The 26,270-nt window shown below is 43.1% G+C and overlaps 1 protein-coding gene across 1 annotated transcript in view; it reads right to left on the reverse strand.

Moving 5' to 3' along the window:
- Positions 1-26,270, reverse strand: part of FAM20C (FAM20C golgi associated secretory pathway kinase) — a 132,663-nt gene that overhangs the window by 39,415 nt on the left and 66,978 nt on the right. The window contains exon 4 of the mRNA XM_069982012.1: positions 2,313-2,405. Within this exon, the coding sequence (XP_069838113.1) occupies positions 2,313-2,405 (93 nt within the window). The remainder of the gene's footprint in view (positions 1-2,312; positions 2,406-26,270) is intronic.

The raw sequence follows: 26,270 nt of genomic DNA on the forward strand, positions 1-26,270 counted from the left end.
GCGCGAGTGGAGGAGGTGCATGGTCTGCATAGCGGGGTCCACAGCCCTGTACTCTGACCGAGGAAGTCTCCCTCACCTTCCAAATCATTGCAGATCCACTTCAGGCTAGGGCTTACATCAGGGGACAGGACTGTGGAGGTAATCTATTCATAGCTGTAACCCCTCTCTCCCCGGACAGACAGTGCTGCATGTATGTGCCCACATCTGCCCTGCTCATTCCTTCATGCTCCCTGCAGTCTCTGTCCGCCCTTGTGTTTGCCATCCTCTCCATTACTGTACAGTAACTTATAATATCACATTGTTTCTCATTGTTTATTTCATCAGTTCTACATGTTATTCAGAATAATAAATCATTATTTTTGGGGTGTAGAACCAATTGTCTGCATATCAGTGATTTCTTATGGGAAAATTTGCTTTGGTTTAAGAGTGGATTTGGATTACAAGCACAGTACCGGAACAAATTATGCTCGTAATCCAAGGCACCACTGTATTATGGAAATTTGCTACTGCCCTGGACAGTTCCTGACACAGACAGAGGTGGCAGCACTGTGCCCTGCAAAAGAATTATGTAAAGTGCACTAAGGTTACAACTATCTGCATTTTTATGCTATTGAAACCTTCAGCAGGTTTTCACCTTTGTGTACAAATAAATTGTAACTGTCAAGCATATGTGCCAATAAAGTTGTCAAGCTGGTAACCAGAAACCTCTAATTTCCTGGCATTTACCACTTAGACTACCAACAATCAAGTAAAGGATTACAGATGTAGCAGCTACCATCATGAGCAGGGCAGTGTTACATCATTGTACTACCCTCTCGGTGATGGACAGGTGTGATCCAGACAAATATGCATAAGGGGTAATGCATACACTGTCTCTAACTGTAGACCAAGCGGTGGGCACTTCCAGCAATAGAAAATACCAATGATGGTGCAGGTAACTTTGGGGTTCAGACCTGGGGGGGGGGGATGCTAACTTTTGAAGTCAAACAGTTTATGCATATCCAAGTGAAAGAGAAAAATGAGAGTGCACTCACCCTTTAAAAACGTCCTTTATTGCAGTCTCTGGATATAGCCCATAAAAACACTCGGTAGCTGGAACACCGGCACCTTCAGTGTACTGTACGTGACAGCTGTTTCGCGCAATCTAAGTACTTCCTCTGACCAGCCGCCGAGTTTTTTTATAGGATATTTTTAAAGGATGCTCTCTCATTTTCCTCTTTCACTTGGAAATGCATACACTGTACTGTACACCTCATCGCTCACTTTATATTCACATCCAGCCCAAACAATAGTACTGTGTGCATCGCTGCTCAGTACCTACAGGGGCAGGGATTCCAGGATGGCTCTGTAAGTGAGGGTATAGCTATAAATTTTTTATTGCTATTGTTAATTTTTTTAAAATATGATAAAACCTAAACATTTCAGTACATAGCGTTGTACACAGATGCAGTTATGCCTTGTTCCTAGGACTACAAACACATCTTTACAATATTAATAGCATATTGCCAGTCCCGTCTTGATCTGCATATGGTGCCCTAATTAGCATTGCATGGGTCGGCTAATATACTATCGCAATTATCCATGTATCTGTGTCTGTTGACGTCTGATTTCAGATTACATGGACAAGATTATCATCTGGTCCCCTTTAGGTACGAGGCCCATTGTGCACTGGATGAGGAGGCTCCATCTGCTTGTGTTTGGCTCAGTGAGGATGTATTAAATGTGTCCATTCTGAGCCGCGCAGTCTGTAAATCACTGACATTGCTCAGCACTGAACTGCTTGTTGTCTCGCTTGTTATGGGTTTATGATTCCTAGCTGTGATCTAAAGTGGACAGGATTTTAAAACTCAATGGAAAATATACGATATATTTCCTAACTTTTTTTTTTTTTTTTTTTTATAGATATGAACAAAAAGAAATTGTTCTATAAAGAATATGTCCAAAACCTTCCTAAAAGGTATCGTTTTCTGGCCTTAAAGGGTATTTTTACTGGAATTCTCTTCTCCTGCCATATGTCAGGAAACACAGAAAGGAGATCAGGTGGTATTGTTGCCGTGGAAACCATATGATGTCTAAAACCTGATAGTATGGAAATATGTCTGGCAGTATGGATACTGTGTAAATGGGTTCTATAAAAGCTATCCCAAGGTTTCAATCTGAAAAACGCTTGTCAGGAAAGTGAATGGCTGACGCTCCAAAATACCGCCATCAAATAAGTGATACATAAAGAGTGGGCCAAACAAATGATAAAGAACATTCATCCTCATAAACATTCACCTAAAATATTATATCTTATACAGTATTATTCTCACCTGTCCAGATGGAAAGCAGCGATCTCGGAGTTATGCCGCTCGTAATCTGAAAAGTAGAAGAAGTCCGGAGGGGTTTCCTGTTCTCTTGTCTGCCTAAAAGATAAAAACGTTGATACAGAATAAACATATGGCACATAAATCATATATTGTACAAATAATTTATTACTACAAGTTCTAACCCATCAGGGGTTACCTGTACAGTAGCACAGGGGCCCAGTAGGTAAGAAGGTCCACTTTTACATTAAAAACAGCTTCCAAGTGTCTATTAGAGCACATCTAAGAGGGTTAGGGTGGTCTGCACCCACCCTTACCACCAATGACAAGCCTATAGTAAAAGTACAATTCCTCTAAACATATCTGTTAGGAATGTGCGCTGGCGCTCCTCGGTTCGGGCTGTGTGGCCGAAAAGACGCTGAGTTGGTGTTTCTGTGCAGTTCCAGGACCCTGTCTGAATACAGGTCTATTTTAGGTTTGTTCAGCCCCATCCGTCATGCTTGTTTAGCCTTGGCAGCTTGAGGGTTAACCTGCTGTTGTGCAGGTGAGCTGTGTGGAGGATTAGGGGCTGTTCCAATCAGCTGCTGGACTGAGTCCCTGATCCTGCACAAATAGTGTGTAAGCCCAGCAGACAGTGCTGGCTATTAGTGTTCTTTGCTAGGCTAGCTTCCTGTAACTTGTAGTACTCTACCTTTTGCTCGTTTTCTGACCCATTGCTTGTTTTCTGACTTCCCAGTTTCGCCGCTTGCCTTGACCATATTGACTGACCCTTGACCATCTGACTGCCTCAGTTTTTTGTACCTTTGTTGCCCGCCGTTACCGACCCGGACTTTTCACCATGCTTTATTGTGTTTGTTTGTCTGTCTGTATTCTGTGTTCCACTTACACCAGTACAGGGACAGCCTTTACACTTGTCTGCAGCCGCCTGGGGCTGACCGAGGCAAGTAGGCAGGGACAGAGGGTGGGCACAGCCAGGGCTCACTGTCTGTCTATGTCTGTCTGACTGCCCTTGTCATACCTGGTGCTAACAATAGCATGTTAAGCTTGTTGTCTGACCAAGACCCAAATGTGACCCTACAATTAAAGTGGATGTACCACCAGGGACGACTTCCCCTCTCCTCTGTGATGCGGATCCATGATTCTTATAGAGTCGTGTCACGGAGGGGAGGGGGTTTCGTCACACTGCAGGCTGGCGGGCCTGCCTTTAGTGCTCCGGGGCAGGCCGGTGCTCGTAATAGACCAGTGTCGTGGGCAGCGCTTAAAAAGAAAAAGGACCGTGCCACCGACATCCCCTCACCGGCACCAGTCTGTTAATGAAAAAAAAAAAAAAAGCAATGTACTTGGTGGTAAATTCGCTTTAGGTGCTAGGGCAGCAAAATGAGTCTTTGCTCTTGGTGAAAAACAGCTTAACCATTCCTACAGCAATTAGAGTGCAATTTCCCCCCAAAATTCAGAGATTACATGGGGCGAAACACCACTGCCCTATTGTCTGCCCGTGTTGTGCAACACACAGCCAGAGATCAGGGGCACAAAGCCAAAATGCCAGTACGTCTATTGTGCCCCTCTTGTACAACAATGCCTATTCTGTTACTGCCCTATACTAGGGATGCACGATGCACCGAAATATCGATACTACTATCGATATTTCGGGCAAAAAAACCGTTCGATACCAGGATTTCCTGGTATCGAAACTTTAAGTTAAGCAGAGAACACGGTGGGCGGCTAGCTGAGCGCCGGCCGTGTTCTCTATGTGCCTCCCCCTGCCCCCTGCAGTCTCCTCCTCTGCTCTCCCTCCCTCCGCTCCCATTGGCGCCAATTTCAAATAGCCGGCACTTAGCTATTGCTAGTGCCGGCTATTTAAGTATATAGATGCCGCTGTCACACTGACAGCGGCATCTGACCCCTCCTGAGCCCGCTCCATATACAGCAGGGGTCGGCTACTGTGTGTAACAGACCCCCGCTGCTGGTGTCTCTCTGATTACAGAGTCCGGCTCCGCCAGACTCTCTTATCAGAGAGATGATTTATGCGGAGGAGCCGGAGCTGCACGGAGAGCGGCTGGAGAGGGAGAGCGGGAGAGGAGGACGGAGGAGAAGGCTGGAGGGAGAGCGGGAGGTCCGGGAGAGAGGACGGAGGAGAAGGCTGGAGGGAGAGCGGGATGTCCGGGAGAGGAGCCGGAGCTGCACAGAAGAGAGCGGGAGGTCACGGAGAGAGGAGGACGGAGAAGGCTGGAGGTGGGGAGGATGAAGAGGGAGAGCGGGGGTCTGTGAGATCCGGGGGAAGTGCAGCACATGTGAGGATCCAGCCGGCTGGCAGGTGGGGGAGGTGGCCGGGGCTGAGAGGAGCAGATAAGATCGGCTGTAGTGTGTGGGATCCTGTGTAACCTCCTCTTCTCTTCCTCCGCAATCTTGGTAACTGGTGCAGCAGAGCTGTCTTAGTGATAGCTGATGCAGGAGAGCTGTCTTAGTGGTGGGTGGTGCAGGAGAGCTGTCTTAGCGGTGGGTGGTGCAGGAGAGCTGTCTTAGTGATAGCTGATGTAGCAGAGCTGTCTTAGTGATAGCTGATGTAGCAGAGCTGTCTTAGTGGTGGGTGGTGCAGGAGAGCTGTCTTAGTGATAGCTGATGTAGCAGAGCTGTCTTAGTGATAGCTGATGTAGCAGAGCTGTCTTAGTGATAGCTGATGTAGCAGAGCTGTCTTAGTGATAGCTGATGTAGCAGAGCTGTCTTAGTGATAGCTGATGTAGCAGAGCTGTCTTAGTGATAGCTGATGTAGCAGAGCTGTCTTAGTGATAGCTGATGTAGCAGAGCTGTCTTAGTGATAGCTGATGTAGCAGAGCTGTCTTAGTGATAGCTGATGTAGCAGAGCTGTCTTAGTGATAGCTGATGTAGCAGAGCTGTCTTAGTGATAGCTGATGTAGCAGAGCTGTCTTAGTGATAGCTGATGCAGCAGAGCTGTCTTAGTGATAGCTGATGCAGGAGAGCTGTCTTAGTGGTGGGTGGTGCAGGAGAGCTGTCTTAGTGGTGGGTGGTGCAGGAGAGCTGTCTTAGTGATAGCTGATGTAGCAGAGCTGTCTTAGTGATAGCTGATGTAGCAGAGCTGTCTTAGTGATAGCTGATGCAGCAGAGCTGTCTTAGTGATAGCTGATGCAGGAGAGCTGTCTTAGTGGTGGGTGGTGCAGGAGAGCTGTCTTAGTGGTGGGTGGTGCAGGAGAGCTGTCTTAGTGATAGCTGATGTAGCAGAGCTGTCTTAGTGATAGCTGATGTAGCAGAGCTGTCTTAGTGATAGCTGATGTAGCAGAGCTGTGTTAGTGATAGCTGATGTAGCAGAGCTGTCTTAGTGATAGCTGATGTAGCAGAGCTGTCTTAGTGATAGCTGATGTAGCAGAGCTGTCTTAGTGATATCGGATGTAGCAGAGCTGTCTTAGTGATAGCTGATGTAGCAGAGCTGTCTTAGTGATAGCTGATGTAGCAGAGCTGTCTTAGTGATAGCTGATGCAGCAGAGCTGTCTTAGTGATAGCTGATGCAGCAGAGCTGTCTTAGTGATAGCTGATGCAGCAGAGCTGTCTTAGTGATAGCTGATGCAGCAGAGCTGTCTTAGTGATAGCTGATGCAGCAGAGCTGTCTTAGTGATAGCTGATGCAGCAGAGCTGTCTTAGTGATAGCTGATGCAGCAGAGCTGTCTTAGTGATATCGGATGTAGCAGAGCTGTCTTAGTGATATCGGATGCAGCAGAGCTGTCTTAGTGATAGCTGATGCAGCAGAGCTGTCTTAGACAGATATCACTAACTTTATTTTTAACACAATAAAATAAAAATAGGCCAAAAATTGGTATCACTGTAATAGTGCAGGGGTATTATATTTCTACCATTTTTTTTTTTTTTCTTTTATACTTTACTAAGTATCGAACTGGTATTGAGTATCGAAATAAAAAAGTTAGTATCGGTATCGAACTCAAAATTCTGGTATCGTGACATCACTACCCTATACAAACATAGTGATTGGTACACTCACTTATTTGTCATTGTTGACCAACACATAATAGTCGAGGTTCTATTCTTTATTTGTGGAAATTATTTAGAAATGCCGAGCTCTTAAAGGAAAGCTTCATCTTCATCTTGCCAGTTCAGCCAGCTGCACAAACAGTAATTGTACCTAACGTCTCCATAAGTGACATATGGGACAATCATTAAATCACTGCAGGAGCAGCACATTCTCACAAATTCTGCTTGTCTATTAGTTGCCTGCAGCTCCGACTTCTCATACCATATACATCATTAACTCTGGATCTTTAGAAAAAAAAAGAAACAAAAACTTTCCTTCCCAGTTTATCATCTTGCATTCTTCAGTTTGCTTGTGTGAATCTTCCCCTGACATCAAAACATGAAGTTTTCCAAGTGATGGCCACAATGCATTTAATGCTGGCGCGGTCTGCAGCTCGGAGAATATCTTCAAACCTCTTGCCATTATTTTATCCGCAACAGGCGCCAGAAGACTTCGATTTCACAATAGCGAAGGAGTACCAAGTAGAATGTTGATATAAGAGTAATAGAAATGTAACATTTCACTGCAGATGACAACCACCTGGCGGCCGTACGTCTCTGCTGGAGATAATGTTTTATTTGAGGCCTCCTCCACTGGGATAGTTCAAGATCTTTCACGTTTTTTTTTTAAACAATTATTTTTTTTTGCCAATTATCCAACTGTCTAGGATTTGACAAATATATTAGCCTCGTGCTGTGATGGTGAATTATGTCAAAATATTGAGGTAACCTTGCAAGCTTCTACTAATTTCATTGAGGGGATTGTGCAGATAAAAATCCACGAGAGGACAAAGTAAGACATACAGTATCCTATATAACTGTTATAGGGTCAGCAAAGAGAATGGACTGCTAAGTTATTGTAAAGCCTCTACTGGGCATAGAGCCAGACTTGGGAGCAGAGTCTTAGTACTCTCTAGGTTTTTAGCCCAGGATGTAGCAGCTAGAGTTTTGCCGCTACATGGCACCAGGTTGCTACACCAAAAGTGATCCCTATATGAGCAGCGACTGGCCAAGCAGGCCACCCTAGTGCTTGTCACTGGAGATACAGGCAGAGGTGAGCCTGGTATGCAGTACATGGTGCTAAACAACAGCAGAAGATTTAGCCCTGCGAGAGTTGAGCAGTCACAAGATGGAGATGTAATAAGAGAAACAGATCGCTGATCTCAGGGAGACCAGCCAAACGATTACACTGCCGGCTGCTATTGAAAGCGCTCAATGCAGTGAAATCCTAGGTGCATTGCTCCCTGGGAAACATGAATATGCAAAGAGGAGCCCGTGGAGCCTCATTATAGAGTCTCTAAACACAGGACTAGCCAGATATCCCTCTGGGAAGGATCCAGCCAAGGGGTGGTTTTGGTGGTTTCCCTACAGGAGCCACCCTTTGGCTGGGTCTTTCCTGGTGGGATATATGGCTAGTCCTGTGTTTCAAGACTCTTAAATGAGGTTCCACGGCCTCTACTTTTGCATATTCAAGATGGAGATGTAGCATAGGTAGAGGTGGTGTTCTGGTGGTAGTAGGATAAGAAACCGGCACGATACAGGCACAGAAGGGTCAGTGTGCTACCCAAGGGTCAGACAAGGGCAACATCAGGTAAACAGGCACATATCAGATACAGGTAGTCTTCAAATTTTATTTGGTAACCAAGTCTACATGGATACAATGTTTTGACCCCTGCTGGGGTATCTATGTAGCAAACCAAATACATTTTCCAAATAAAGGTTGAAGAATACTCCTGGATGCTGTTGGACTTTTCCTACACAAGTTTCCTAATGGGTCACCTGGACTCAAAGTATACCTTTTCACCCCTCCATCCTAGCTCTAAACATACCTACTACTAAATGAAGGAGCATACTACTCCTACTACTAAGACGCTGTATGAAGATCGAAAGAAAAGAAGAAAAAAAACTACACGAACACAGGAACTGCAAACAAGTTCATTAAGATGGCGCCCTGGATGGATTCCAAACCAAGATTTCAGAAACAGCAGGAAGTATGTTACTTAGTAAAAGTTAGAAACATTGGGTGTGAAGGTGAGAAACCCTTTAATTTTGTTGCAGTTGTAATTTGCCCGGTAGAGTGTTTGCAATGTCTGTTGGTGAATGAGTGGTAAGTAGTCCGCGAGTCCTATACATTTACATTTTTATTTGGAAACCGTCTTTTGGTTTAGCAGCCTCTGTTTAAGAATATGCAGAACGAATGACACCCTCCCTAATCTTCTAACGTTTCCTCTGCTTCCGAATTCCAATGGCCTTAACTAGTAGAAGATTCCGACACATTAATGCAATGAGGTTTTTTTTTCCGCCACTCTCATTTCCATAAGCGCTTTAGTTCTCTACTTTGTTTCCATGCAATGAGGCATTTTACAGCTGAGAACATTATCAAGATAAATACTCTTCACACTTACTATTCTTGCCTTTAATAAGTATTAGACATCCACGAGGTGGAAAAGCAATGTTTAGTTTATTTCTAACAGAATAAGTGCCTTGTGTGGAACAAAAACAGTCATGCTTTGCCTCATTCCCATCATTTAGACAATGAGCGAAGCAGACGCCATTACCCATCTATTCTACTTTGGAACAAAAAAAAAAGAGAAAACAAGAGAGGCATTGTGTATCTATAAAGCTCAGCTTGTCATAGAAAATATAAGCGTCCTGGGTCTTTTGTTTTGCAATGCTGAAATACGGTACTTTAGGATAGGAGCCAATCACTTTACTGCTGGTCAGTGACATCACTGCTTGTGCTATGACAACATTGAGGATTCCTATATTATATTGACCATTAAAATAATGCCCTGACAGTCAGTGTCGGACTGGCCCACCAGAGGGCCGGAGCATCCTCCTGTGGGCCCTCAGCCTAGAACTTGCAACATGAGTGGTTTGGCAAACACTACAACTCCCAGCATTTACTGACAGTCTGCAGCTATCAGGATATGCTGGGAGTTGTAGTAAATATAAACAGTCAGATTAAATCAGATTGAAGGCAGGATTTAGCGCCAAGGGGGGTTTCCGCATGGAATCTCTGTGCCGATTCCACAGTGTGAATGGGGCCCTAACTGTAGAAAGGTTTATTGATGGATCTTCAGGGCTGATGGTTATGACTGCACAGACTGCAGCCACCAGGAGCTTCTACACAACCAGGTTGTTCTCTCAGGGACTAGAACTCCTAGCATATGTTGAGTGTCTCAAAAGTATAGGGCATTCTGAGAGTTGTAGAACACAGATACAGCTGAATACAGGAGAGAGTTGGGTCAGCATGTCGCTTCTCACTGGTAAATCAGTGATGGGCTCCCAAGATCATGTCCTATGGTGGGCCCCCAGTCGGATACTGTCATCAGCTTTGATCAACAGGGAAGCTGCAGGCAGGTGCACATTTCTCCTGCAGTGGCCACTGCTGGAGAAGAATGGTATTGCATGGCACCAATTCAAAAGAATGGTGACAGATTTCTCCAAATTGAGACAAGGCAATAGCAGGGGTCCCAAGCAATGAACCTCTTATTATGTAAATGAGCCCTTTTTGAAATAGTAAAAGCTTCAGTTGAACATGAACTAGCATGATTTTTTTATTCTTTACTCACATAGCAAGATAAAATCTGAATTTACCAGGTGAACCACACATACATCTCAAGCAGCAAGCAGCTATATATTTTTCCCTTTAGCTCTGGCGATCAGAAGAGAAGTAATCATAATCTAACCCAAACCCAGAAGAAAAATAATAAAAAGAAAGGATTTATAGGGATTCTGTTTAATTTAGTTTATTAAATTTGGACAGGATTCAGGTGTACATGACCTCCCACAATGCACCGCTTTATGAAAAGACGGTGGAATTTACAATTTTCAGTAGTATAACCTTAGGTGGTTGTTCTGTTAGGGTAAAAGGACATTGTAGAGGCGGTCAACGGATTGAGGCTGCTCTATTGGTCAGAGCGGTTTGTATCGAACGTTTGGGTTCGTCCGAACCCAAATGCTCAGCGGTGGGTCGAGAAGTTGGATGCAGCCTTAGGAAAACATGGATACAGACTACGGCCATGTTTAGACGCTGTATGACCATCGGCCGCTGTTTTACACAGCCCGTGTTTGATGTGTCAAACAACGGCCAATGTCTCAGTTGTTCACCCGGCTGATAATGCAGTATCGGCTGGGTGAACATTACTTCACTTTCAGTGACCTGTTCAGTGACCTGTTTGTTTGTGCGGCTGCAGAAAACAATGGCCGTAGGGTATGCATTATATATACACTACGGCCGTTGTTCCAGACAATCTAATGTAATGCTACAATAAATGCTTCAATAAACAGCGGCCGTTGTTGCAGATTGTTTAATGTAAAAATACATAGTGTGAATGTGGCCTATGGCTGTATCCATGTTTTCAGGACGTCCTAGGACTGCATTCAAGTTTTCCAGCCACTGGGAGTCAAATGCTGAGCATTTGGGTTTGGGCGGACCCAAACTTTCGATAAGTTTGCTCCTCCTGAATATAACCCATGCTTATGTGCAGTGATGATAATATACATTCTTCTCCAAAAGGTGTCACTCTGGTTCTTCAGGTAAAATCACAACCACATCCAAGTCTGCAATGCCCATCAAGTACCAGCAGCCGAGATGCCATCTAAATCTTCTAATTATAAGTATTGTGCGTACAGTAATTGTGGCAGCCATGAACACTGACACGCCACATCTCATGCACGTAAGACTTTCAGGCCTCGGGATTTTTTCCAAGCGTCACAGCGGTTTTGGTCTGATTATTTTATTAGAAGAAAGCAGAGCATGAATAATTGAATATTTGAAGTATGTTCCTTGGAATAGAATGTTTACTTCATATTGTAAATCTAGGCTGTTTAAACTTTGCCGGGACACTCCACGTCGGTGATCTCTGGTAAAGCTTTAGTAGGGGCAAGAAGGTTCAGGAATCTAAAGCAAAATTATAATTTTAACAAAAAAAACGAAAAAAAAAGTTAACTTTTACAAAAAATTTTGGTCGTTTCTATTGCGTTCTCCGTCCGTATACATTTCCAATGCTTTAACAGTCGGCTAATTTCCTTTGGAGCAAACAGCAGATAAGCTCCATTTCCCTTCCTATTATGGGACCTACCGTAACAGCTTAACTCTAAAGCCGGCCATACACATCAGCTAAACGTTGGCTGAACCCACAGTATTTGGTGGGTCTGACAAAAGGCAGATGTCAAGGGAGAGACGGATTGGGCATGTTGGATTTGAAAGCGCCAATCCTTTCTTTCCCCAGAAGATAAGCTGGTGCCAAATGGGTATACAGTAAATGTATCGGCCCTCGTTAAAAGAAATATGTATGTTCAGCCAGATTGAGCATGTTTGAGGTTGAGTTAGGTGAATTAGGTGTCATCCAGCATCCATTTCAGGTGTATGGCCCTCTTTAGTGCTTAAAGGGGCACTCTAGAGAAAAAAATGTTTACAAATGAACTGGTCAGAAGGTTATACAGATTTTTAAATTACTTCTATTTAAAAAGACAAGTTTTCCAGTACTCATATGCATCTGTATGCCCTGTAGGAAGTGGTGTATTCTTTCCAGTCTGATACGGTGCTCTCTGCTGCCATCTCTGTCCATTTCAGGAACTGCCTAGAGCAGCAGCAAATCCCCATAGAAAACCTCTCCTGCTCTGGACAGTTCCTGACACGAACAGAGGTGGCAGCAGAGAGCACTGTGTCAGACTGGAAAGAATACACCCCTTCCTGCAGGACATACAGCAGCTAAGTACTGTATTTCTAAATTTCTATATATTTCTGAAACCACTTGATATAAAATAAAAATCTAATTTTCTCCTGAGTATGCCTGTAAAGTGTCACTGACAAAAAAAAAAAACCTTTAAACACATCAGTCAGGGTCTGAGGGCTGAGACCCTCACTGATCACTAGAAGGAGCTGGGAGAAGCTCTCTTCTAAGCAGTTGTCTCCTTGTTCAGCTGATCAAAACTTTGATATGTCTCTTTTCGCAGTGAATCTTACGTTTAGTTCGCCTCATTGCGATTCGCGAATTCGCCAGATTCACTTTGCAAACTGGCTAAACATGGGGGTCGCAATAGCGAACGCACATGTTAGCTTACACTTACGCAGTTGCGTACATTACGAGATTAACGCTCCCATGTTCGAATATGATTGTTATGACCCTTCCGATCATCGAACAAATTGTTCATATTTGCGAACAAGGTCAACTAGCGGCATGGTTGTAGGAATATACAAAAATTTACGAACATGATCGCTCGCCACTATTTTTTATGAAATTCGTTTGTATGCAATTTGTGAATATTCGCGAATTCACGCGAATATTCGCAAACTTTGCGAAATGAATTTCCAAATGATTTGCTTATCTCTAGTCCCTATTATACAGTTTTTTTTTAAGTCACTGTGATACTTTAGAGCAATGTAGTGCTCTCTGGTAACCAGGAGCTTGCAGAATTCTGACGTTTCTTATGTCATATATAAAAACTCCATTCATATTTGCCCCCTAGCAGACTCATATTTTCTGAGGTTTTCATAATCCACTATATTGAAACCACACTGCTTACTATTCCAGAGTGTTGCACATTTCGCAAACCACAGTTTCTATATAGATCATGCAGAACGAAGCTAGCCAATTCCACATTGACTCCATAGGCCTAATAGACAGCCACTACAATAAATTCTTCTCCATCTGTTTATTCCGTTAGTGAATGATAAATATGACTGGGGACTAATAGAAATGGATGGCAATAAGATCTGCCTGCTCACAACAGATTCCCGGTATCAGAGATACAGCACTTGGCGCTCATACCGCAGAATACATTGGACATAGCAGGTGGAAGAGCTGGCTTCATAGAAATCTTCTGTTCTTGAAGAATAATGTTTCCTGTTTATTATATTTAAAAACCGACTCTGCCAAGTAACAATAAGAAACAGAGGGGTAGAAGCCTAATACAATTGGCATTGTATAACCCATCAAGGGCGATGTATTGTAGAGCTACAGCAGGCCTCCATCTACGGAACACAGAACCTGATGGTCGGAATATAAATGGCGGCCTGTTATCTCAGTAAGGGGTAGAGAGATAGAACTTGGAAAATGGTGCGGCAGCGCTGCTGTTTGAAGGGATGATATACGTAAATAGGGTAAATGTAAGTTTCTAATATATCGTTTGTGACAATATGGCTACAAAGAGGTTATATAGGTATATGTGATATAGGGATAGGGAAGTATTCACCAACTATGGTTCTATGGTTGCAAACGACTATCCTCATGCCCTGGATATGGAGGTGTGAAGCATATATAGAGCCAAAGGTTATGAAATACCGGTATTAAACATTATGCTACACCTCCTAGAGACTGCTATGGCCCATACTTACATGGAGACACACAGAAAAGAAAATAATGGAATATTCCAATACACGTTATATTATGGAGATATTTGATGCCTTAGGAAAAGTCCATAAGAAAAGAATAAGACATCTATGTTTGGCAATGCATTTAAAGTACTCCATAAAACTTAAAGATAACATATTCCAATGTGATATATAGGGTGATGACAACACACCCTTTAATATCCAGGCTAACAAAGCAGAAAACTCCACTTAGAGACGGTACTAGCGCAGGTCCTCCAGAGTGAGGGGCACCACTCTGAACACTGCAGATGGGCCTGAACAATCCAACACATGTGCAGGGTTCAGACAAGTGATGAATAGGAGAAATCCTGCCTGGGTGCATTCCTTATGTTAAAAATAACGGGGAGGAGGGATGGAGAGGCGGTGCAGGCGTAGGGCACATACACTTTAAGCCATGCCACTTTGACACAGGGCTGCAAGTTTAAAAGTTGTTTTTTAGGACAATAACTGCATCACCTGCCGAACGGACCCCAGAACAGATCTTGGATTAAAAGCAGCTATCTGAGGGTACAAGTGGTTTTTTTTTTGGGGGGGGAGGGGGGCGATTGTGGGTACAGAGTCGCTTTAAGGTTTCTAATAATTGTATGCTTCAATATAAGGTATTAACTGCATGGTCTTTGGGTATGTGACATGTAACTTCAAAACTTGTTGATGTTTGTTTTTTTAGGACATATTGTTCACCTGCACATCTTTTCTATATCATTCGGTCACATGACCTGGAATGGAGCAAATGATGTCTATAGCCTTTACAAGTGTATAGCCTGGGAATGTAATATCCTGTTCTGTGCTCCATAATCATGAATTATCCAGCTTTACAGGTGTTTTATGAGGATAATTCGCTCATTAAAAGATTTTAAACCAAAATATGAGCCTCAGAAATGGAGTCGAGATTTTACAGCCGGTAGTTAATAGCAATGAGTCCTAAAATAATAACTGTTATATGACACTCACACCTACTCAGCAGTTTCTGAGAAACAATCTCATTACAGTCATACAAGACCCTGTCATTAAAGTTACCAAACCATGTGGAAGAACTAAATAGAGATGTAAGAGGGTGACTGTAGGGGGGCTGGCGGCACAAAAATACTGGGTACCAAGGGGGTGCAAAAAAACACCGTAGCCTTACATTGGGTATTTCCTCCAGTAATCAACCAACCACAAAAATATATTAAACGCCACTCAGTACTGTTTATAGGGCAACCCTGGAACCACAGAACTAATGGATGTGCCAACTAAAAAATCTTCTACCTGGTGTGGTCAATACAGATCAATGACTTGATCTGATGTATCTGGTATATCTTCATTATATGCCTACATGCTGGTGATGTCCCATGCTCTATACAAAGATATGGTGGATGGAAGGATTAAAGGGGTTATCCAGCGCTACAAAAACATGGCCACTTTTCCCCCTACTGTTGTCTCCAGTTCAGGTGTGGTTTGCAATTAGGCTCCATTTACTTCAATGGAACTGAGTTTCAGAACCCCACCCAAACTAGAGACAACAGTAGGGGGAAAGTGGCCATGTTTTTGTAGCGCTGGATAACCCCTTTAATTTTGTATTTGGTTCTCCACTTTGAAGCCCAGACTGTTCTCAGGGGTAAACATGAAGTGTAGGTTGAAGTGGCTTGATCTGGCCATAGCTAATAGTAAAAAAAATAGCTCTATAAGCTTTTGATACTTTATTATTGCTTTGTATGCTGTAATGTTTATGCATACAGCTCAGAGGGTATAAAAGAAGATCATCCTTGGATCCTCCATTCTTCTGTAGAACTGTATAAATGTTCGAACCTGAAGCTATCCTTGACTTTATGGCCTCCTTTCCCCAGTTTTGAGCTGCTGCTTTCTGCTAAAGACACAAAAATCTGTGAGCTTTTCTCTCCATCTCCCTCTACTCCCCCCTCCATTCCGAGAAGGATGAAGTAAAAAAAAGTCTGTATCTGCAACTTTGTAGAAACTCTATAATGCCAGAGGGTTAATGCCATGGACTTGTTTACATCTAATGCCTCAGAAGGGAAGGGGGAGACTGAGAGAAAGGCTCACATACACAGGTTTTTCTGTCTTTAGCCGAAAGCAGCAGCTCAGAACTGGTGGAAGGAAGCTAAGTAGACAAAAACAAGTATCAAAAGTTATGTTGGGGTGGAATACCCCTTTCAGCTAGACGAATCTTGTTGCTTTATTGTACATTTTTAGGGTAGGATTAGCATTAGGTCCGGACCTCAGAGTCTACTATATTAAAGGGGTTATCCAGCGCTACAAAAACATGGCCACTTTTCCCCCTACTGTTGTCTCCAGTTCAGGTGTGGTTTGCAATTAAGCTCCATTTACTTCAATGGAACTGAGTTTTAAAACCCCACCCAATCTGGAGATAACAGTAGGGGGAAGTGGCCATGTTTTTTAGCGCTGGATAACCTCTTTAATGATGATTCCCTACACTGTATGTTACCAATTTTGACTACTTATACTTCATAATATTGATGTCTCTTTCATCTTTGCTAATTTCCCTATTTAGCTGGCAGAAGAAACTTTGCGTACAAAGAACAGAGACATTTTTAGACCCTAGCTTTATTTGTATGGACTGTAACCTTCTCCAGTACATCACCTAATTACAGGGTGCGATGCCGAGGAGTTTTGTAGCCAGGGAAACAGGAAAAAGAGGCGACTTCCCACCTTCCCTTCTAATTACAGAAATGGGCATCTGTTATATACTTGTCTTAGCTACAATATTGCCAGCTCTTGTCATCTCTGCCTAAAAGCCGAATAAGATGAGATAATAAGGCAAACATGGTTTAGAAAGTTTTTGGGTTATCTATAGCATTAAACAAACTGCTGTTTAAGTTTTACTTTGCCTTACTTTTTACTTTTTTTTGCTATCCTAAATATATATATCATCTGATATAGGCTATATTCACACAGTGTATTTTTTTTTATAAGAACAGACATTGTTTTAGTAAAAAAAAGAATATACTGTGTTAAATCCTATGGGGAACAGCTGTATTGCACAACGGCCGCTGTTCCCCTGCAGCCATGGAAATAATTGACTTGTCAATTATTTCTGACTGGCAGACTGTGAACAACGGCTGTTCTTCACAGTCTGTTCTCAATGTATGGCCGTGCTCACAAAATTCAAATAACCCTTTAGTAATGTACCTGCAGCCGATATGGCAGTATTGACCGCAGGAACATGTATAAATCCAGCCAGTGCTGTTAAACAATGGCCGTTGTACTACATTGTGTGAACATAGCCCTAAAGTGAATCACATCCCAAGTAGAAGCCGTAGGAGTAGAAGCTGGATTATCGGTTATATTCAGCGTACTAAGAGGCTAGGATCTGGTCTCCTTGCAGATTTATGTTACAGCTTAGCGCTGGGTTCACACTACGTAAGTTTCCGGCCGTAGCGCGTTCCGTGAATAAGCGGCCGGAAACTTACGTAGTTTGCGTACAATGTAAAGTATACGATCTACGGGCGCACAGTTCACACTACGTACGAACTTACGCCCGGATCGTATGCGGCGCCGTAAAAAATTAACCAGACCATTATTTCGGGACGGAAATGCCGTAACTTACGCCCGTAGCGTAACATGCGGTCCCGTACGTAGTGGTGATTTCTTCATTTTTCAAGCTTTTTGTGCCGATCCAAAAGATTCTGTGGGGTGTCCGGGGCTAGGCGAAGATTTCCAAGTAAAAGACCGCTGTCAGATCACTACGAAGAGCGCTGACGAAGCGTAAGTACACTACGGGCGTAAGTTTGCGTTCCGTACGTATCCGGCCGCAACTTGCGTAAAGTCCCGGCCGGAGTTTCATACGTATATGTCCGGCCGCTGAAAATATGCGGCCGGACATATACGTAGTGTGAACATAGCCCCCAACTTCTTCATACAGGTCTTAAAGAGAATCTGTCAGCAACTGGACCGGAACCGAAGTGCTGACAGCGCAGTGTAGGTGTGTGTGTCCTTTTGCGTACGATACCTTTCTTGAAGTGATCCGTTCAAAAGATTTGCCACATTCTTGTCCCACACTTACGAACTAAGTGTCAAAGAGGAGTAGTGGCTTGGCTTTGTGCCACACCTCTGCACGCCTCACCACTACTTCCTCCTCCCTAATTCTGCTGCATATTTACTGTCGTCCAGCCTCCCGCTCCACCCTGGCATCACCTTCTTCTCCGCATGCGCTGTTGCTGGCATGGGCCGCGTGCACTGACTTGCCAGTTCGTGTTTCTGCCGTCGAGATCTTGGTCGCGTCCCCCTAATAATTGCCATTGCGCATGCGCCAGAGGGATGCACAATGCACGTGTGTTGCTCTTCCTCCACATTTGCGATCACGGTTATTAGGGGGTCGCGACTGAGAGCTCCGCGGCACAGACGCCAACTGGCAAGGTAATACTGTAAGGTGACAATGAACTGGCTGGTAACACAATGGTGATATTTCGTGTTTCATATTTTGTAGTACAGTATATATATATATATATATATATATATATATATACACTGTATATTGCACCATATGAGTAATTTGTACAGAATGACCCTATTGATTAAAGGTCTAATGACACCCTAGAAGCACGTGGTACCTTCCTATTGAATGTAAATAATTTCCAAAAAGTTAGAAGCTAACCAAAACTTCCTCCTATTATTATATCAGCATACTGATCACCGATTCAGATATCCAGTATGGCGGCATATAATATACCGCATATAGGTTTTGTTCTCTGCCTAAAACCCTATCTCGCTCTCATGCACTTCTATTCTGCAGAACATTAACTTTCTACTTGCTATTGACCTCATTTTGTTCAGTTTAAGTACCGTCTTTTGGGAAAAGTTATACTATTAAGTGCTCAACAAAGCTTGCCGCTTCCTCAGCACTACCTTATACCTGATTTTCATTTAATTCTTTGCAATAACTTCTAGTCAAAATAAAACTTACATTGCAACTTTCTATTAATATGCAGAGTAAGAGGCTGGCTCATAGAGAAGCTAATAAGAAACAAAATTGCACCATCCAAAAAATTCATTGGACAAAAAGTTGTGCAGTTAAAACCTAACGCACATTTTAAGCCTAAAGGACAAAAAGGATTATGTGGTTGTTAGGTCCATATCAGTCCTAATTCTTCAAAATGTATTTTCCAAGATTTGCGTTGTTTTAAGAATGCAAACCCCATAGTTAAAACGTTCTAACCTAAAAAAAATTCTTGGAACTGAAGAAACACTGAGCATTAACTCCCCAAACCACACACCCCAACCCCATCTCATCGGTGAACAAGAGGATCCAGGCTCTGGTTGTAAATAAGAAATTAATAGAACAAGGTTCCAATATAGAAAATAATGAAGAAAATATGTTTACCTCTCTACACTCCCCTGGTGTCCTCCTGCGGTGTCTCCGGGTTCCCAGCTGCTACCACTTCTGAGATGAACTCTATTAAACAGTGACAGTCCACAGTCAATCACTGGCCCATCTCAGTCAGTGACTGGCTGAGCGAGCTGTCACTCCTGAGATCTGTCTCAGAAGTGGCAGTAGGATTGTTCAGTAGGGGACACCGGAGACACCACAGGAGGAGAGCAAAGACTCTTTATTATTTTCTATTTAACTGCAGGTATATATCAAAAGTTTTCTAATGCCAGGTAGAAGTAGTAGAAGTAGTAATGCCAGGGTAGAAGTTTACCCAAGCCATCCAATAAAAGTTGTGGCATGGCAGCTTTGACCATGGTTCCACCTGGTTTCCAATTTAGTTCTCTGAGGCTCACGTATTGTAGCCAGGTGATGGGAGTGTGGTGCATGGCCGATAACCACAAAACTAAACCAAACACACTTTACCATGAACCTTTCTTCACTGGTCTGGTGAAACCATGGCAATCCATGATAAATTGCATATGGTGTTGCTCTTTAGTTCTGCGGGAATCTACAGCCCAATGGTTGTAATGCGTGAACCCAGTCTTATTTTTACAAATATTAATGCACGGGGCCCCAATTGGTTTTCTGCTCTCCCCTTCCTTGTGGGCCTTCTAAATTTAAAGTATGGGTCTAAAGGCCCTATCATACGGGGTGACTGTGAGTGCTTTCAGCGCTTGCTTGCTCCTCATTCCCCACTCACTACTGGCTCTATTACACACGCTGGCAGTGAGCGGGTAAGTGTGTGTGTGCGGGGGGGGGGGGGCTGCCTGGGTAATCACTAGATTGTCTGGGCAGCCCATAGAGGATAGCAGCGGTCTACTGCCACCACTCCTATTCCACGGAGCGATGGCAGAAATTGCTGATTTCATTGTCGTTTGTCTTTCAATATATTGAAAGACAAACAACAGTAACGATCAGCTGACATTGTTCATGTTGGCTGATTGATGTCTTCTATTACCTGAGACGATTATTGGCCATGACAGACGATATAGGCTGAATGCGGTCGATAATCGTTCCGTGTAATAGGGCCTTTGGACCATGCAAGATCCTATTATTCCACTATATTCCATACCCTTATCCACTCAATAATTTGCTATATGGGGGCCACATACTTAAGATGGCAGCACCGCAGGGGAGAGAGGTAAATGTGCCTTTCCTACTGGTGCTGATCGACTTTGATGAATGGCAGGTGCTTAGAAAAGGGAAATCTCATGGTTATCCATATAAAAATAATAGCATTTTGTGGCCTGTGTAACCGGAAGCCAAAGAGGAAGAACCATCAACAGGGGCTGCTAATCGTACCGTAGCATTCTCCGCCACTTCATTTTCTGCCCCCCGAGGGAAGGGAATTCACCACTAAATTACACTCCGATTAGACGCTCGTATTTAATACTAAAATTAACCCCTTGCGTATATATATATAAACTCATAAATAGAAATGTCAAGCCTGGAATTATATAATACGTGCTAATTTACCGACAACTCTGACATCTCGGCACATAAATAAACCCTTTCGGAAACATCACGGGTGACACCGCAGTGCATTACCGAGACGGCAGATTGACGCTTCTACTAAGAGATGTAAAGAGCTAGGGATCAGTGCTTGAAAAATGTGCTCCTTCTTCTGCCGACGCTGTGCTTCCCAGGAGATGTGTAAACAGCAGAGGTAGTTATGGTAAGCCATGCGTGTGAGAGAATACTTCTCCGCCATGTGCTCAAGTGTGTATCGGATAAGACGGCAAAAGAATATATAAATGATAAGCGTCCGGCCTAGAGTATACTGTAATCCTATATTATAATGGAAGCAGATGTGGAAAAGATAGCCCCCCAAATATACACATCCGTATCCCCGAGCATTGACATTGAAGTAGGTCCTGGTAGGCACCACTGCGGTAGACGCTACTTCTTACTATAGTCGCCTTTCAAGAACAGGTTCCTCTCCTTGGTTTCATTTTTCATCTTTGAAGTCGAAGAGGAAGAAGCAGCGAATCCTCCAGAGATTGAAGGATAAAGATGACACATTTCATGCTGTTGACACGGCAAAGAAAAAGAAGCCGGAAAAAAAAGAAAGAGGCGAGGAATATCTCTCAATTTTCCCGTGAAAATGTCTAGAACAAATTCTCTATTCAATTAGATTGATAAAATGAACTTATAATGGCACGGCCGCCTTTAATGAAGACAAATGGATCAAGTAAATGTCACCGTGCACAGGGCAGAGATTTCAGCGGCACAAAGTGGAAGGAATAGCCGCATCACCTGAAAAATCAATCTAGGAGGATATCATTAAATGTGGAAGACAGATGAGGGAAAGAGGCTTCTAAACATCTCCACATCCATGGATCTAATCCAACAACAGCATTATATCCTTAGAGTGCAGAGAACAGGGCTATGCCTGTCAGGCCGCTGTGAGTAATGGTAGATAGGCTTTACTTATTATGTTTACTCAATGGCCGCAGAGCTGTATGCAGTCATAGAAAAAAAATCTAGAAACAGCGCCACTCTTATTCACAGGTTATATAAGGTATTACAGTTCAGCTCCATTCAATCTACTTTAAAGGGAACCAATAAGTCAGGTAGACATAGTCTATAAGGTTTGGTTGTAGCTGTACACCCCAGCCCAATGGTACATGGTATGTGGAAGTAGAGGGTACTTTAATATTAGAAAAACAGCGCTGCACCTGTCTTCAGGTTGTGTGAGGTATTACAAAGGTATAATTCACTTGGAATTGAGCTGCAATACCGTACATGAACTGAGAACAAAAGAAGCACTGTTGCTGCAGCAAAACAGCTACTGTATGTTCGTCTAATCCTAGATAACCCCTTTATGGACTTTTTACACAGTGCAATTATTGGTCAAATGGTTGTTCATCAACTGGTCACTGGGATCTTGGAGGCCTATAGATTATTGTTTTTTCGGCAGAACATCCCGTGTTAACAGTAAATGGGGGGGGGGGGGGTTCATATGTCCGTAAATGGACCCTTATTTTCTTTAAAGGGGTTTCAGAAAGTTAAATAGATTTGTAATTTACTTCCATTTAAAAATCTTAAGTCTTCCCATACTTATCAGCTGCTGTATGCCCTGCAGGTAATGGTGCTTTCCAGTCTGACACAGTGCTCTCTGCTGACATCTCTGTGCGAGACAGGAACTGTCCAGAATAGTAGCTAATCCCTATAGAAAACCTCTCCTGCTCTAGACAGTTTCTATCTCGGACAGAGGTGTCAGCAGAGAGCACTGTGTCAGACAGAAAAGAAAACAACACTTCCTTTAGGACATCCAGCAGCTGATAAGTACAGGAAGACTTGAGATTTTTAAATAGAAGTAAATTACAAATCTATATCACTTTCTGACACCAGTTGATTTGAAAGCAGGTTATGAAGTCCTTAAAAACTGATGGCCACCTATATAGCATAGTTGGGAGTCTGTCTCCTTGCAGCTTCAAGAGAGAAGTGAAGGGGCTGCAGTGATATGATACAAATAGTACAGTGTAAGTATGAATGGACAGGGTAAACCCCTTTGAAAGTCAATAAAATCCATCAGGATTTATTAGGATCATCATAGTGCCATTATGAAGAAAGCCTTTATAAAACCCAAATCTTATAAAACCCAAATCTTATAAAATCCAATAAGCTCCTTTGTCCTAAAACGAAATGATAAAATAATAGAAAGAAGTAAGTATGTATCGAGAAGTCTTTCACTTTCCACTTTCTCCTCTTTTATTGCACCATTGCGAGTTTACAGCCTGCTCAACCACAACACAGATGCCAGAGATGGAACACAGTTCATTGCCTAAGAATATATGTGACAACAAGCATGCGGTTGGGCGGTGTGGGGGGTGGAAAATAACTATAAAGAATACATCAGACAGACTCAGCCGCAAATGAAGGTGACAGGACAAGGTGTGGTATTACAAAGGGTTAAATCCATATCGTCTCCTGGATAAGGTGGAGTCTCTTATTCTTTTTGTGCTTCAGACACAGAGTTGAAATTTAGAGGGGCTCTTGATGCAACCTAAGGCTATGTTCACATGACGTAAGACACCGGCCCGGTGATGAATTGGGCAGCAATGCAATGCGTACCCGCATCTCAATTCACCCCTGCACACAATGGAGCGTGCAGCCGGAGACGCATTAACAGGTATTCTGCGGTGGCAGAAAACTGACATGTCAGTTTTTTGCGGGGCCGTGAGAGATCCTGGCTGGAGCGTATACTATGTGTATACACTCCATGGACGGATTCCATGGACGGCAGCACTACGTAAGTTCCGTAGTAATCACGGCCGTTGTTGCAAATCAACAACAATTGCCGTGATTATTACGTAACTTACGTAGTGTGAACATAGCCGAAGGGAGCATCAAATGTGCCCCAGAATGGGTGTTTTTGGGGAATCGGAGGGGCTTAAAGGGGTTATCCGGTTAGGGAAAAGATTTAATATATCGTTGAACGCATATAGAAAATAAAGAGGCTGTGCTGAGCGGGCTGCCACCATACTAGTCCGTCTCGGAAGTGGAGGAGGGATAATTCAGCGGGGAACAACAGGGGAGCGTGGAAAGATTAGCATAAGCTCGTTATTATTTTCTATATACTTCCAATGATAACCCCTATAACATTTTTACACATGGGGGTTAGGTGAGGAACGGGAAAGCGCACGGATGTCGGCTGATCGCATCTTTGTGCAGCCCTATAAACCATTGTTGTTATTTTAGTGGCTGCATGAATGATACAGCAGTGGCTGCTCGATCAATTGTGCCATATAAAGGTACTGCAAAAAGCAGATCGGCGTTCATTTGCAGCCAAAGACGGTTGAAGATTGAAAAGTGTAAAAGGACCTTTAGACAGTGTAAATAAGAATAGACAGTCCCTTTTATGTGGACCAAAGGGGGAAGAAAATGAGCGCCAATCTTTGCGATCAGGGCCCGTTTACCGAGCCTTTAAACAGCTGGGCTGAGCTAATGATCGATGAGTCTTTTGCACAACCCATAATATGCTACTATGACCTGACAAGTACATTTAGATGCAGGACTAAGGCTATATTCACACAATGTTCAAAAACCAGAAAGGACGTTTTTCTATTTAAAAAGATGCCCGTTTATCCCGCATTTTGATTGACTTCAATGCAATGCATTGAAGTCAAGGGAATGATGGTCGTTCAATGCACACAATGTATTAAATGATGGACGTGAAATATTTTTCAGACGTATTTTGCAAACACCTGACGTTATTTCTTAGTTGTTCACGCACAGCTTTTTTTTTTTTTTCATTGTCCTTTGACTGTTTTTACTGCTAAATTCAATGGACTGTTCAATTACAGGCACCCCCAACGGCCAATCAGACCACCTAAACTAGAGTAATGTACCAACAGCAGCAGGCTTGTGTGAACAGGACGTATACTGAGATATAAAATAACATATGAATTCATTGTGGTACAAGAGACAAAGACGAGCTGGCACTAGAGCCGTCTAGTAAGAGATCCGTCCATAAAGTACAATGGACAAAATGTCTGCTTATTTCTACTCCTGGGTAGAATTCACCATAAAACGTGAAATGATTTGAAAAGTCACTTGGCCGGAGCTGACGGCATAAAGAAGGACCACAAGCTAATAAACTTAAGTGAATATTTTCATCTACGGGAAAGTGGTCATGGCCCATTCTGAATCAGTCATAAAAGAGTAATGAGGTTTTCATTTGCCTGTTGGCTTGGATAGTCGAGGAGCGGAGACAAGGCAGGTGTTCCAATAATGTTCGGCACTATAATGGTAGAATACATTGGTAATTATCAATTATATTAAAGTGGGCACAGGTCAAACAACCAGGAATCTATTTTACGAGCGGTATTAAATCTTACACATTGTAACTGATAAGAGGGTGTTCTGTAACAGCCCTGAGAATTTTATGATCTACACAAAATCAATTTAGTATAACACACCGGAGCAATTTCGTTCCATCATCTCGGGGAGAGCGAGGATCCTGGCACCGCATCACTCGCAAGGACTGGAATATTTTTGCAAGTATAAAAATGGGAAATGAGACCAAATGTGAAGGTCTACGAGTAAATATATTTTTCATTCTAATGGCTGGCTATGGGAATGTCACCTTGAGGGTTTTTCTTTATCTGTAGGGCATTTGCCTTCTCCGAGCCAAGAGGGACAGAAACTGAACTAATTCAAGAGATTAAAAAAATAAACACCAGCCATGTCCTTCATGGCCACAGGATAGATGTTATGTAGGGGAGAAATGGTCCTGATTGCTGGAAAATGGTGATGTCACGCCCCGACTCCCAGAGCTGTGCGGGCTGTGGCTGCTGGAGGGGATGATGGCAGAGGGATGCTTAGTGTCCCTCCAGTGCCCTGTGTCCCTCAGTGTCCCCCTGCCATCATTCTCTCCAGCAGCCACAGCCCACACAGCTCTGGGAGTTGGGTCGTGACATCACCATTTTATTCAGGAAGTGAAGCCTTGATGCAGTAGTAAGTGCAGGGAAAAAAGCACTTTATAAGCATTTCCTGTAATAAGTGTATATTGGGTATTTGCATAACTTTTGGGGGGAAATACAATACGTTTATAAAAATTTCCGCCGGACTTCTCCTTTAACATGTCACATTGGTGAGTGTCTGAGCCTTCAGACTCGAGTACTGAAGTTATGAAAATAGCAGTCTTACTTGAATCGGATGACAACTCTCCTTGAACTTATGAACACTAGAGATGAGCGAGTAGTGAAATACTTGACTTTTGAGAACTCGAATCAAATAGGCACCAATATTCGACTATTCGAACGAGTATTCGATCCCATTATATTCTATGGGGAAAAAATTGCGGCACTTGGAAATCAAAATTCGACCACTTGGAGGTCACCAAGTCCCCCATGAAACCTCCCTAAATGATGCAAACACCTCCGGTATGACACTGGGACATTAGGGGGAGCATGCCTGGGTGCACCCAACACCCCAAAATCGCAGTATAATGCCACTCTCTGCAGTTGCGAAGGAAAAATATTTGCGAACGCTTTACAAGCATTTATGGCAATGTTCACACATTTCCTTTCCGTATTTCTTGCGCAGTGTTACATACATGATTTCAATGTGCGTCCGCAAAGCATCATGTTATTCGCACGTATCACGCGTAATGCTGTACAAACGTTACTGGAACAGTATGTATGACATGCCT

This window comes from Dendropsophus ebraccatus, chromosome 9 (genome assembly GCF_027789765.1).
Source record: "Dendropsophus ebraccatus isolate aDenEbr1 chromosome 9, aDenEbr1.pat, whole genome shotgun sequence".
Classification (NCBI taxonomy): domain Eukaryota; kingdom Metazoa; phylum Chordata; class Amphibia; order Anura; family Hylidae; genus Dendropsophus; species Dendropsophus ebraccatus.